This window comes from Cladophialophora psammophila (genome assembly GCF_000585535.1).
Source record: "Cladophialophora psammophila CBS 110553 chromosome Unknown aczJe-supercont1.2, whole genome shotgun sequence".
NCBI classification, from domain to species: domain Eukaryota; kingdom Fungi; phylum Ascomycota; class Eurotiomycetes; order Chaetothyriales; family Herpotrichiellaceae; genus Cladophialophora; species Cladophialophora psammophila.
In genome coordinates, this window is record NW_006912923.1 from 793,950 (window position 1) to 807,817 (window position 13,868).

The window sequence follows — 13,868 nt, forward strand, 5'->3', positions numbered from 1 at the left end:
AGCCATGCCCTGCCATAGCTTGTCCTTCGAATGACGGCGGTGGAGCATTAGCTGCTTAGACTTTTGACGCGACGACGGTTCGCCATTCAGCGGCGAGCAATTCTGGACACCATTGCGTGAGCCGGGCCCTCCCCGCCCGCAGACATGTCGTAACAAAGAAGCTTATAAGCTAGCCTGTCTCATGAAAGACGTTTTTGACCGACGTGAAGGCGTCTCCGCACAACTAGCGCATGATTTTATTGCATGTGTCAGGAGGTCAGTCCCTCTGCTGTCCAGCGACCATTGCCGTTAGCCCATCGACTTGCTCACTCAACTTTTGAACCAAAGCAATCAACTCCATATTGTCAGTTGTGACGGCGCCCAAGGCAGACTTGGTGGTGGACGCGGCGGCCATATCGGGCGTCACGGTGATAGATGTCTCATTAAGCGCTCGTCGTGTCGTCGGTGACTTGACAAAATCTCGGGCCCCCTCAAGACTGAGCCGGCCTGCACTTAGCGGACGACTAGTGAAATGCGGTGCTCGAGAGAATGTAGGATGGGTGCGAGAGATCATGGTCCTAGAGTTCTCATACGCCCAAATCAGTGCCACAAAGGGTATGTGGGTGGCCTTTAGGACGAAGATCCTGATTCGACGAACTTCCTCTGAGGGCAAGACAAGTCGAAGCGGACGCAGCACAATCAGAGGGAATAGATTGAGCGGGGGCATGAAGTAGGTCAGCCGTCGGGAGGTACTGCTCTCAAGTACGTAGATGGAGTATTGGAACAAGTACTCTTCTCTCGCATGAGCCATGACCTAGCACAAAAAGAACAAATTAGCATTCGGCGCTTCTTTAGTCCGAGTCCGTGGCGCTTAAATGGGTCGATCGTTGGGTGGCCGTGGCCGAGGCCGTGGCGACAACCCAGTACATAACCAGAACCATAGCCAACACTTACCTCTGTCAGGGAGTTAGATACCAATGATACCAACGATGTGATGAGCAATATGTTGGTCAAGCAAACGAAAATCAACCTGCGAAATATGGGAGTCAGCCTTGAGTACCGCCAAGCACCTACGGGGACGTCTGCTGTCGACACTGCTGGAACCTCAGAGCCCACACCAAGACCTAAGTCTGTGGGGGATGAAATGAGGCTGTGGCAGCTGTTGGGGAGGCAGTGTACGCATACATCAAAATATATCCAAATAATGGCGAGATCTGAGCCGGTGAAGTCAGTCAATACCTCCGTCCAGTGGTTGGCCGCTTGCATACCTTGACAGCCATGTCGAATCCAAGATAACTCGATCTGGTGGACTAGTCAGTCATATTTCTGAAATACAGTGCCATTTTCATACCCAAAGAACACCTTGATCAACATCCAAGACATTTCGTTGAGGGACATCCGATCTCTGGCCAACATCGTAAAAGTAGTCAAGAATCCGAGATATAGCACCACGATCACAGGCAGGAATTTGCAGAATGCTTTTGTCTATGATGTCCTCAGTGTATGCTCTAGCGTGACAGAGGGGGGTGCTTACCATCTCCTTCAACACTGGAATCTTCGCCGCACATCGTCAGTTTGCCTTCACCACATGGAGGTGCATATCTTACCAGGCTTCCAAAGTATGGATTCAGGCTCATAACGGAAAATATCCTGCCCTTGTCAATATTTGTAACATGGCCATCCTCTTCGCCGATGCTCACCTTGGCACAAGGAACAAAGCCACCATGGACAAAATGTCAAAGGCCACGTCGATGATATAGTCGCTCTTTCTGAGGAGGCCAACAATTCCTGAGCGAGCTGTCAGTTTCAGCAGTACCAGGCGTGGGAGAAATCTCTGGACGGACGTGTAATCACAAATGCCGCACTAACACCGATGATCGCAATATCCCACAAACTCCAAAAGTCCGTCTGATAAAACATGAGGCCGGCGTCTTTGATCTCGCCCAACTCATCATAGGCGAAAGCGGCGATCCAGATGTATAACACTGTCTCTGTCGCTGTAATATGGCTCGGATCCCTCTCGACCAGAACAGCATAATAAAGCGCCAGAAACGAGAGGAAGAAGCTAATTTGAAACGCCTTTTGGTACTTGGGCACCCGCAGACGGGTAAAAGGATCGGCCACACGCTTGTTGTAAACTCGGGGCTTCTTGACGGCGTGCACCGAAAGACTCTCCCAAAAAATCACGTCGCCGTTCCAAATGTCCTCGACGATCTTTTGGACAGGCTTTTGTGAGAGGAATTTCTTGGCGTCGGCGATGGCGGCGATTTCCAAAGCGTTCATGCCCGCCATGGATTCATCTAGGTTGGCTCGCCGTGATGCATCGCCCTCGTCACCGAGGAACGTGCTTGATGTACCAGGCCCAGGGATGTGGTCGAAGGAGGCGCGTTTAGGAGGCCGCAAAATCGCCCCGTGTTCGGCGGATTGAGCATGTATGAGGGGTGAAGTTTCATCCGCGTGATCTTCGTCGACATGGCGATGGCTGCCCCTGACACCATTGGTGTGAGGAGGAGAGTCCGAGAGGGATGACCGTGCGTTGTCGTCTGTCCCCTGGGGTAGTTCATAGAGAAGGTAATCGATCAGCTCCTTCTCCGACAAGAAGGTCAGAAACTGCCACGCCACAAGCTCACAGGCGAGGGCTCTGGACTCGTTCAAACCGCTGTCTGAGTCCGCATCGGCATTGGTGAAGAGATACCTCGCCGCCAGCAATGCTGCAACGATGGCAGGATGGTGACAATCTCCGCTTAAAGACGTGATGAGAGGTTTCAATGATTGGCCAGCGCTCGTGGTGCGAAGTTGTTCGTAAGTATAGGCGGCATCGATGGCTTTGGCAATGTATGAGGACAATTTGAAGACGACGTCTGAAAAGCTCTCTCTCGAGTCGATGATGGGAACATCGTCTTGGCTCCAGGGCAGGTACTTGCTGGAGCGGGGCGTTTGAGGGTCGAGGTTTGCCATGGAGGCGTTGACGTAGCTTTTGAGATTGAAACGAAGGCCACGAGCGCGCATAGAGATAGCAATGATCCTATCCGGTGAAGCTGCTCTGCGTCATGACGAGAGAAAGGCAAATATATAGCTAGCTTGGAGGTTGTGATATTGAGTTCGAAGGTCGTCATGGGCACTTCAGTGCATAAAAGGCTTTGAATGAGGAGTTGATACAAACCGCGAGGGGCTATATACTTCCCCGTAAAGCGGCTGCGGCGGATCATATTCACACTACTGCAATTTTAAATGACGTCATCTACGGTTCCTCGTACATGTGTCCATATTTCCAGCAACAACACTCTGATAATCCCAGAGATGACCCATTTAACGGCCACACTGGCTTTATAAAAATGTCTGTATCCCTCACTTGGAGTCGATCGACTCCACAGTCAGTAAGCCGCCATCTCTTTTTATGATCTCAAAAAGATACGCGGAAGTCCCTGTGTGTTTGGTGCCCGGCCCTCCCTGTCGCCTCGACGGAGATCAACGACCTCGTTCATGAAGAGAAAGCCCTCTGAGCCCTCTCACCCTTAGACGTGACAATTCCAATATAAAAAAGCTCCATCCCTTCCGTTCCAACTCTCCCATCGAATATCAAGTCGATATCCTCACTCCAGCCCTCTCATTCCCTCTATTTCAACCACAATGTCTCTTCCAACCCCCTATGCCCCCAACGCCACCCACACCGTACCTGCCCGCTCATCTGTGGCCGTCCCTCTGTCTGCCTCGCAGAAGCTGACCGTAACAAACACCCATGGCACCCAGGTGATCGACTTTTGGGCGTTCGAAGTCCCTCCTGGCGCACCATCGAGTCCCGCTGCTACCAAACAGGAGTTGACGACCTACCTGTCCATGTCACACACGCGGGCCTCGCTGCTCAGCCTGAGCCCCATTGCGCCGTGCACGCTGTCGACGAACCAGCGCACCCCAATCCTCAAGTTCATCAGTGACAGCTCGGGCTGTATCCACGACACCCTGATTCCGGCGTGCGACATCCACCGGTACCACCAGCTGGGTGTTGCCCAAGATCAATACCACGCCAATTGCTCCGACAATCTACGCATGGCCCTGTCTCGCGACACCCCGGGCTACACCCTCCCGGCGCCGTTCAAGACGCCGACATCGACCGTGCCAGACCCGCTGAACCTGTTCATGAACATCCCCGTCTCGCCTCTTCCCCAGCCGCTGCATGAGAGCAACAGTTCCGCCGGCGGGGCCTTGAGTTTCCAGCCGACGGTATGCGAGCAGGGAGGCCAAGTCGCATTCGAAGCGCTGGTCGATTGCATTGTCGTCATGAGTTGTTGTCCGCAGGATCTGGTGCCGGAGGTCAACGGAGGGGTGATAAATGACTGTCATTTCGTTGTAGAGGGCTAGTTCCTTGCGGAGCTCAGGGTCACGGCCGGTTGAAATCGAGGATGACGGATGAATGAATGAAAGGGTCTGATATTCTCCTATTATGCCCAAAAAAGAGACTTGAAATTCCATGCTCGGATGCATCTTCGTGTGTCTCATATCATATCTAGCCCTCCTGCCTCCCATCTATCTATTAAAAAGAAGCTCGCTGCTCTCCTACTCAAATTCGTCGAGTTGGTCGTCGAATTACTCAGCTGCAAATTCCCAATCTCGCACCAATTGTTGATCGGCAGACAACTCAGATACCTGCACCATGAACACGTGTCCCGGTACTTGTAGAAGTTGTTCAGCAGCACGATGAATGCTACCAGGACCCCGATCAACGCTCCCAACCGAAACAGCCACCATGCCCACCACAATGGCTTTCGTCCTTTGAAGAACCCGACGGGCTGTTTGGCAAAGGCAGCCACATTAGCTGGCGCGGCGGTCGTAGTTGGCCCGGCTCTGGGAGCAACGGGAGATGATGATGAGTGAGCCAGCATCGGGTCCTTGGGGTTAATGCTCAGATCTGGCTCTGAGCCGACATTTCGGTAGGAGCTCTTGTTGATGCTGGTAGAGTCGCCAATGCGTTGACGGAGGATATTAGGAGAGTGGAGAAGGCAGATTCCCGCTGCAAGACCCATCAGGAAGCCTCCAATGTGAGAAAAGTTGTCCAGACCAGGCAACAGTCCGAGAACAAAAGAAATGATAATATCCACCATAATCCACATCAAGTCTTTGACAGGATGGCGCCGTTCATTCCAGCCGTATATCAAGTCCAGGAGAACCAAAGCGAGAATGCCGAAAAGACAGCCGGATGCTCCAGTCGATGCAATAGCCGTCGCCGCAAAATTCCCGCCCAAGACAAAACCGAAGATGCCCGAGCTGAAATACACAATCGCAAATCGAATGCTGCCAATCGCCTTTTCCATTTCACGACCCATGGTGAGTTGCAAAAGCAAGTTGAAAGCAATATGAATGAGACCAGCATGCAGGAACATGGGAATAATGAACCGAAACCATTGGTTCGGATGCGCGTTACTGAAGCCAGAAAACCCGCACAGCGCTTTGAGATCGCAGTGATTGCTTGGCGAATTTGGATCGGACGTAGTAGTATTAGGACATGGCCAAGTAGGAGGATCGGGACTGTCTTGAACACCGGGAGTAGTGCGCATACAAGGTACAAAGCGAGCGCCCATATTAATCTGCACATATGTCGAAGGACCGATCATGGGATTAAATTGAGGTTTGATCATGATGGGGGATCCTGTGATGATCGCTGGTCTCGGTCAGCACTTAGCCCCCACCTCCTCATCAGTTGCACTCACAATTCTTGATAATTTCAACAACAAAGACTGTGATCTGTACCAGACTCAGGGTATACACAACCCAGGGTATCTTGCCCTTGAAGAAATTTGCAAATGATCCCTCCATCTTCCTCCTCCCCTTTGAGTCTGGCAGCAATTGTGGGGAATTTGTGTCGGGAGAGGGCGGATATTGTGTGGATTGATTCCGCCAGTCGGGCGCATCCTGATTCGTATAAATTTTTGACTGGTGCTTCAGAGGTATCGAGTCCGAGTGTACGGACTGTCTTGTAGGGTCGTGAGGTTCATAGAAATTAGACATAGGTCTCGCGCTATACGCCTGAGAGGGGCGTGACTGATCGAGGCTTGAGGAGCTGTTTTTGGGATTATAGGCGAAGGCGATATGCGAGATCGGTCTCTCATTTTGCTGTCGGGAAGACTGTGTCGATTGGGCCATATAGGACTTTTGATAGTAATCGTTGGCAGCCATGGTTTGTGTAGAGTTTTGTGAGAGAGTGTGAGTGAGCGAGAGTAAAAGAGTGGAATTGCTATACCGCAGGAAGTGGAAGGAGAGCAAACGAGTGTTGGTTATTCACGGCCCAAGAGACTGGACTCTGCGAGGGTCGCAGATGAAGCCGAAGAGGCGAGATTGAAGCTAGATTCGAACCACCATCATTCCTGACGAGCTCTGAATGTAATGACGGAAGGTGCTCAACCCCAGTGATGTGATGAATATAGCAACAGCGATGGACTCGGCCCTATGGTCGGAACGTTGACAACCTGAGAAGCTTGACAGGTGGCCAAGAAGTGGATTGATCAGATCGCGGAAGGAGAGAGGATGTGTCTCCTGGTGAAGAAGCAAGGAGCAGCTCTTCTGGCGGAAATTTGAGGCTGAGAAGGGATACGATGGATGTATTACTCGAGCGAAAGCGTCTGTCGTTTAGAGCGCGAGGGCGTTCAAAAGAGTGTGGTGTTTTCAAAGAAACGCGGAAGGTGAACAAACGACAAGGGAGTGAGTGAGTGAGTGAGTGAGTGAGTGAATCAAGGTCGCAGTTGAGGGATCTTGGGATGATGGATGATGCGGTGCCTGGACGCACCCACGCACGACAACGTGGCTCAGAATAGGGCTTCGGCTGCACTGGTAGATGCTGGGTGAGAGACGATGGGCGGTGTTTAGGCGGAGAAAGGCTTAGGGGTGGAATTAGGTGTGTCTCAAGATCCAGGAACAAGCCTAGTCCAGCCTAGTTCAAGGGGCCACAGCCCGCACCAGCCCCAATCCAGGCCGTCACGCGGCCTTGGAGGGCGTGTGAGTGGCTGCTGGTCGACAGAAGCTCCTATCCTTCAATCGGATCTACTTGTTACATCAGTAGGTAAGGACCCTTGGACCCTTGTACAGTATTTGCGTGCTTCAAAAATAAGCAGACTCCACTACTTCTACTTCGCCTTACGCCTAACCCGCAGACAGAGAATGTCTGCGCCTACATAAACCTAAGCAAGCCCAAGTAATACCGACCTCGCCAAGAACTTCGGAAACGTTATAAAGGAATACAAAGACGAAGTACGAGGTACCGAGTACCAGATCCACGTCATGGCTTCTCATTCAGACGAATAACTCAATGGGAATTAGACGCGATTTCTTTGTTGGACATTATATTAGTCTATTATGGTCTGTTGGTAACAATATCTCTTTTTCTGTTCATGGGGCTCGTGACGCCTGCAAACGGCTCAATGCGAGGCAATCTTCCGAAAAGAACTGCCAGAAAATCGGAGAAACAACACCCCAAGTCAAGCGACATGGTGATTCTCGCCCCAACAACAAGATATACAGCTCGTCGCCAACGCCGTGCTCAAGCCCTGCTCTTCGTGATTTTCCCCACACAAATAACCTACCCTCATCTTTGCTCATATACAATCCGGACAACGGGTCGGCTTATTCCATTTGGCTCGTGTCAGTTGTCATCAAACCAGAATAGCGATCGTCGGAAGTCAGAGATAAAGTAAGTCCAAAATGGTGTGTAGCGAACGCATCGAATTCAGCCGCGGCCAAAATGTGAAGCATATCCTTCAACTGAGCAAGTGAAGGCAATGATGAGAGGACATTTCCAAGCGTGGATTCGTTGAACGAAGCTCGAGCTGGACGGACGCCGCTTGGGTTACGTTTTTGGAGAATCCCGCATGTTGATCTTCGTCGAGATCGGGCTCGATTCGCTCGAGGGTCACCACGGGTCGAGGTGGAAGTGACTCGATTTGTCGTCGGCGTTTCCCTCCGAGATATGCGGTCATCATGCAACGTTGCTCGCCCTCTTGTTTCCCAAAGCCAGTGTCCACTTGGGCAGTCAGTGATGTTGCTGGATCAGCCGCTGTCATGAGCAAAGTCGCGGCGCACTGGAAATGGATCCAGTAATGTAGTATATTAACCGGCAAAGTGTGTTGACAATAAATGGCTGGAACTCCCAGAAAAGCGCGTAGAGCAGGCCAGTGAAAGCGATGAGGATGACTGAGTTGAAGACGAGTTTCTCGGTCGGGGTCATGACATAGAGCCCGAAGGTGACTTCATATTGGTAATATCGTAGGCGCAGATAATTTGACAGCTTGCCCGGCATAGAGATCAGTGGCTTGCGGAGAGAGGAGTCGTGGGAGGAGGGAGAGCTGGAGGCGGCCAGGAGTTGGATGGCGGCCATGGCCATGGGGGAGGAGAAGTAGTTGGCCGAATTGGGAGGAGCCGAGTCGATAAAGAGCGGGAAGGGCTCGAGAGAATGGTGGAAGTCGGACGTCATGGTGAGAAAGGAAGAGGAATCGAGAGGGAAAGTCGGAGGCAGGTAGCCAGCAAGCAGGTCCCAGGTAGGGGCCGATGGATGGGTGCGATGGTGTGGCTTTGTACGAAGCAGCTCGCGTGTCGCAGCGCCTTTATCGAAGATTCGGGTGTGGTCACGACGGTGGTGACGGGGACCTGCTCCCGTCGGCACAGAGGATTGCCAGATGAGGAAGTGATAAAGCCCAGTCCAGCAGTGTGATTTGCTGCTGCGGCTGCTGGAATTATGGGACGAGAAGGCTATTGCTTGATCGATGCGCAGACCCCAGGTCCCGGATTGCCGTGAGGAATGTGGATGTGGTGATTTTAACGAGGCTGGAAAGGGAGAAGTGATCAGCTTGGGTGGGTGCGCGGGGGGAGGGCGAGTGGATGGATTTTGCTGACGGATCACAGGACAGATACTCTTACTGCACTGGTTAGGACCTGGGTGTGTACGGTAGCTCGAGGGAGGTGGACGGCGAAGGAAGCACCTATAAAGAGGGCAGAGGGATCTGAGGAGAAAGAGTTGTCGGTGGTTCTTCTATCTGATTTATTTGGGGCGATTTGGAGGGGGGAGCGTGATCACGATACACCTCGATGACCTCGTACAGCCGCGGCTTCCAATGCTCATGCGCCAAAAAGAATACGAGGGGAAAAAAGATGCCAAAGAACAACAGGACGCAGCTGGCCGGCATCATTCGGATTTGCGGGACTCGCTGGATGACAAACCATTGGTTCCGCCCCCGTGACCAAGCAATCAAGCGACCACCACCAACTAACTAGTAACAAGTACAAACCACCATGGAGCCAATATTCTTCCGGAAAATGCGGCTCAAGGTTGCGCAACCCCCCGAGCCAGCATCCGGTATCCTCTTCGCTCTTCTGCCCTTGGCGGCTATGGCCCATGTACTGGGTACGATGATGTTATCACCCTCTCGCCTCGGTCTTGTCCTTCTTTGCCCTCAGATGATGTCCAACTGGTCAAGTGTAAAGTTACCGTTTCCAGCACGCTGACTACATAGGTGCCCAACAAGCCCTTCGTCCCCATACGACTTCATCATGACTCCTCTCAGAGCAGCTGTCGGTGGCTGTTAATCCTTCCGCTTGATCCGGTGGTCGGGCACGCCTCTCTCCTCCATCAGAACGATTGTTCCTCTTGGCCCCTCGATCCTTATGCTCTTCGTCCTCCTCCTCCTCCTCCTCCTCCTCCTCCTCCTCCTCCTCCGTCCTCTCGTTCTCAATCCCCGGTTAGACCGGCCATTCCAGCAAAGAGGAGGTCCGGAGGGAGCATCTCGTCCACGAGAAAGAAACACCGTGATTGAGCATGATGTTCAAGAGTGGCCTCCATATCTGGGTTGCCCCATCTCAAGGTCCCATCTGATTATTCGAGGTAATACTTGGTGGGTATAGCCGCTACGCTTGTTTCGTCATGGATTTTGAACCATTATCCTGAAACTCGCGCAAGATCCACCCCCCGTTAAATCTTTTCTTCGACGTCAAACCCCCTTTCTATTATTCTTCCCGTCATGCTCCCAGTGGCGGCAGATTGAGGTCAAATTCTTCTTGTTCATGGGCAACTCTGCCCACGATGCAATACATTTCATTCGACGCAATCAACCCCGGAATTCGATCCGAAAGGCGGTGCGTCTCCAGATGCGCCAGGAACGCTTGCAACCCAGTGAATGTGGGCGTCACGTTGACCGTCGTCGTCGCTTTCTTCTCTCCGAAACCTCCCAGCCTGGCCAGCTGCGATGACACTCCATCCTCAATCCAGCCTTTGGCTGCTCCCTCCACACAACAGAAATAACAGCCAAAGACGTCGCCGTTATTCATCGCGTCGCCAATCATCAACTTCTTGGAGACGTGGCACTTGGCCAGGAAATTCCACCGGTACTGGATACCCCCTTCAGAGTACCGTACTTTGGTATCGTACGTCTTCTCCGTCTTGACCGAGCCTCGCCCGCCACTCGGCAGCGCCTTCGACACAAGCGCCGGGCCTTCGAAGTTGCATTTGGTGCATCGCCAGAAATATTCCTGTCCTTTGGGCCCCTTTCGGTGCTCGAGAGAGAACCCCTTTTTCCGTGTCCCAAGTTGCTGCCTCACTGCGCCTTTGCAGAACCCAGCAAGATTTGACTCGCTCGGTAAGTTGAGCTGCGATCGCGCTATTTGCAGTTGAGGTGAAGCCGATGCGAGTCGCATCGTAGATTCAAGCGACGCACTCTCCGACGTCGACTTCACCGTAATGCTGTCCGACATGTTGTCTATTGGCTGCCCCGTCGGCGAAGTCGGGCTGTTAAGGGTAGTCATCTGCTCATTGTCGGCGAGATCGAGCACCTTCGTCTTCACATAGCGAGGCAGGCTGTTGAATTGCGTCTCCCGTGTCGAGGGCGCAGGTTTGTGTATCGCATCAGCGATACCCGGTGGCAGTCCCTTGCGTATCGTGAAGGATCCCAGTCTTGATCCATTCGAACCGGTAGATCGAATCGAGAGCGGCCGTGGAACTGAAGGGATGGTGGCTACCTAGAAAACAAGAAAAATTTAGGTCCAGCTGGCGCAAGATGTGCTGGAATTCGACTTACTCTTTGCTGGGGGAGCGGCTCCGCGGCAGCAGGTATACATTCGGGCCGGATGCTGCTGGTCTGGGGCCTCGAGACGGGCGAGTTTGTGATCGGTTGTCCATGCAGCATCTGCTGGTTTTGATAACCATTCCACATTGATTGCTGCATTTGCTGCTGTATGGGGGAAGGTAGTTGTTGCCAGAAGTTTTGGTACTGATTGTCTGGTGCTGCTCGAGCTATAGGAGGGCGACTCCGAGAATCTAATGTTGCAACGTATTCTAATGTGCTGTAGTCAGGGTTCAATGGAACAGCCGGTCGTTGATTTGATGGCACATTCGTGGACGTATTTTGTTTTGTCACTTCCTGCTCTGGTGTTTGCTGGGTCTCGAAGGACTGACTATCTTCAAGTTCGTGGACTGGAACGGGTAGGCCGGGCACAGAGGCCTTGATATCACCTTCAATTCGAGGACTACGCTGAAAAGAAGTGTTCTGTGGTACATGACTATGCTGTCCTGCAACTGGCGATTGATAAAAACTGGACTCTTTCGGGAATTTCTGTCCCTTTTCATCAGTCGTAAAGACCGGCCTGGACAAGTTCTGTCGATACGGCGGAGGAGCCGCATTCGTGGGGGGAGCGCTGTCCTCCAGTTGCTCAAACAGACCAGAGCCATTGGGCGTAGTCTCGACAGAACCTTGACTCGTCTGTCTCTGCATAGAGAAGGGAAGGGCCGGGACATTATCTTCACCTGGCGTACGGCGCTTAGGCGGCTCGCTCGTGTAAGAGAAGGTGGAATTCATCGAGGTTCTTCGTTGCGGCGGCAAACCACCAGATGGTTTGCGGTCGTGACCTACGGCTGTCCTTGAGCTGTAGGTGGTGTAGGATGTGGCTGATCGATCGTCGTATGGTCTTCCGCCGAACGAGGAATGCGTACTGCGGCTGCTTGAATAGGCCAGGGACCCCGGCAACTGGACCTTGTCTGGGTCATCGACATATGGACGGGATATTTGTTTCATTGCCGCGGTTGCCGTCGACATACGCTGGTAAAGCTGGCCAAGGCATACTGTTGCATTCACCCGACAATCGTCCGATGTTTCCTTCAACATGTGGAGGTTCAATGTCGCTTCATCCATGAAAACCTCTCGCAGGTGTGAGATGACTGCTTGCTGGAGATTGATGAGAATGTCCTTCATCTGTTCTCGGGCAATGGCGTCCCCTCGAGCGTATGTCTCGCCAAAGCGACGAACATCATGGTCATACAAGCTCTGCACCGCGGTACATCCTAGTGACAGAGAGTCATCGAAATCTTTCGTCAACTGCTCTGGTAGGATGAACTCTTCCGACGTCTCTTGTTTGTGTTTGAGTCGCTGTACCAGCTTTGAAGCATCGCGGTATGCTGCAATGACTGTTTGCGAAGCAAGTTAGTGAAGAGTTCCGAAGACGATTAGCCCGAGTGGATGCAACAACCATAGGCTCGAACGTCAGGCACGTCGGTGACGCGCCGCACTGTTTCGGATCGTGATATAGGAGTGGTTAACCACCGATGTTGTACAGGCGGATCCCAGAATAGTATCTCTGGTGTAGCCTACTCGAGGTAGCAACCCCATGAGGCTCCGTGCGCGCATCCTCCAGCAGTCCGGAGAATTGACCAATTTAGGCAAGACGTCCGTCGTATGCAAGTGCTCTTGAATGAGGGATGGTGACCAGGTTGTGGGTCGTTCTTTTCGAGGCAGCAACAACATCAAAAGGCATGGAGAGGAACAAGCTAAAGAAAGCTTAAGCTCACCTGCTTGAACACATGCCTCGACCGACATAACATCCATGGCTTCCGGCCTCGATGCTCCAAGGCAATATTGGGTGCCAGAGTCGACGATCGGAAGGGAAATAGTGATCCAGTATCAGCTCATTGACTCGGCTTCAGGAGTTTTGACGCAGAGGAGAGACAGGACAGAAAAGGGAGAGAAAGCGAAAAGGAGGGCGAAAACATCAGCAGGAGAAAAGTCTGAGAGTCTGGGAAATGACTCGCTTCTTGAAGGCTGAGGCTGAGTTCAGGCTATTGGCAGGTACAGATCCTTTACGAGAGTCCCAAAAGGCATTTCGCACTTCCGGGTCTGCCACCCTGCAAGCCGGCTGCCTGCAGCGATAATGGCTCGTATTGACTTGTGCACCGTTCGACCAAAGCGATGCAAGCGAGCCCCCGTGCTGGATCAGTCTCACAGCGGTAGGTGCTGCGGATGGCGGGCTGTACCACGTAGCTCTTTATCGAGAGATAGACAGTCAGACAAGTCGTCAGCCAGACAGATGAACGCGGACTGGGAAACTGGCGGGGTCAGAACGAGATAAGGATTCAAGGCATCGAGCCAAGTCGATGGGTATTCATGCGCCATTTGACCGCCGGATGGCATAGTTCGCGGTTCAACCCCAGGGAGGCAGTCAACGCCGCGAACAGCAGACAGCGGCGAGCGGACAGCGGACAAGGCTTGCCGGACGGGGAACCCATGCGTGATGGGGAGGATGGGTTGAAGCAGGGCCGAAGATGGAGTTTTTCCCACGCAAGGGGCGGCCCAGAAACAGGGCGGTTCAATTGGCCCAAGGCATCTTTGGGTCGACCTTGGCCTGCAGGTGTAAAGCCTTGGGAACTTGGGGGACTTGGGCACGGAATGGCGTTCAGCGCTCTCAATGGCGCGAAATGAGAGTTTGAGCTGAAAAGGAAGAAAACAGGGTGGAAGTCGAAGAGGCGTCGAGGCGTCTAGACCGCGCCTCCGTCTGCGGACGGCGGGCTGCGGGCTGCGGGCTGCGGTCTGTGGTCTGCGGTCTGCCCCCTTTTGTTTTGTTTCCTCACCCGGCTTTTCACCCAACTT

At 52.8% G+C, this 13,868-nt stretch overlaps 5 protein-coding genes across 5 annotated transcripts; 1 reads left to right on the forward strand and 4 right to left on the reverse strand.

Annotated features, from left to right (window-relative positions):
* Positions 1–256: 256 nt before the first annotated feature.
* Positions 257–2,937, reverse strand: A1O5_01615 (uncharacterized protein; the record flags this gene model as incomplete). The annotated part of the gene is made up of 9 exons (XM_007742231.1): positions 257–793; positions 934–1,009; positions 1,165–1,193; positions 1,248–1,281; positions 1,331–1,464; positions 1,514–1,534; positions 1,587–1,629; positions 1,680–1,767; positions 1,824–2,937. 9 exons carry the CDS (start codon positions 2,935–2,937, stop codon positions 257–259), a joined length of 2,076 nt encoding a protein of 691 aa, XP_007740421.1.
* Positions 2,938–3,609: 672 nt separating this feature from the next.
* Positions 3,610–4,338, forward strand: A1O5_01616 (uncharacterized protein; the record flags this gene model as incomplete). The annotated part of the gene is made up of 1 exon (XM_007742232.1): positions 3,610–4,338. One exon carries the CDS (start codon positions 3,610–3,612, stop codon positions 4,336–4,338), a length of 729 nt encoding a protein of 242 aa, XP_007740422.1.
* A 134-nt stretch (positions 4,339–4,472) lies between these two features.
* Positions 4,473–6,150, reverse strand: A1O5_01617 (uncharacterized protein; the record flags this gene model as incomplete). Its single annotated transcript, XM_007742233.1, has 2 exons — positions 4,473–5,635; positions 5,685–6,150. 2 exons carry the CDS (start codon positions 6,148–6,150, stop codon positions 4,473–4,475), a joined length of 1,629 nt encoding a protein of 542 aa, XP_007740423.1.
* Positions 6,151–8,023: 1,873 nt separating this feature from the next.
* On the reverse strand, positions 8,024–8,437 carry A1O5_01618 (uncharacterized protein; the record flags this gene model as incomplete). Its single annotated transcript, XM_007742234.1, has 1 exon — positions 8,024–8,437. One exon carries the CDS (start codon positions 8,435–8,437, stop codon positions 8,024–8,026), a length of 414 nt encoding a protein of 137 aa, XP_007740424.1.
* Positions 8,438–9,975: 1,538 nt separating this feature from the next.
* Positions 9,976–12,614, reverse strand: A1O5_01619 (uncharacterized protein; the record flags this gene model as incomplete). The annotated part of the gene is made up of 3 exons (XM_007742235.1): positions 9,976–10,971; positions 11,031–12,403; positions 12,497–12,614. 3 exons carry the CDS (start codon positions 12,612–12,614, stop codon positions 9,976–9,978), a joined length of 2,487 nt encoding a protein of 828 aa, XP_007740425.1.
* Positions 12,615–13,868: the final 1,254 nt, after the last annotated feature.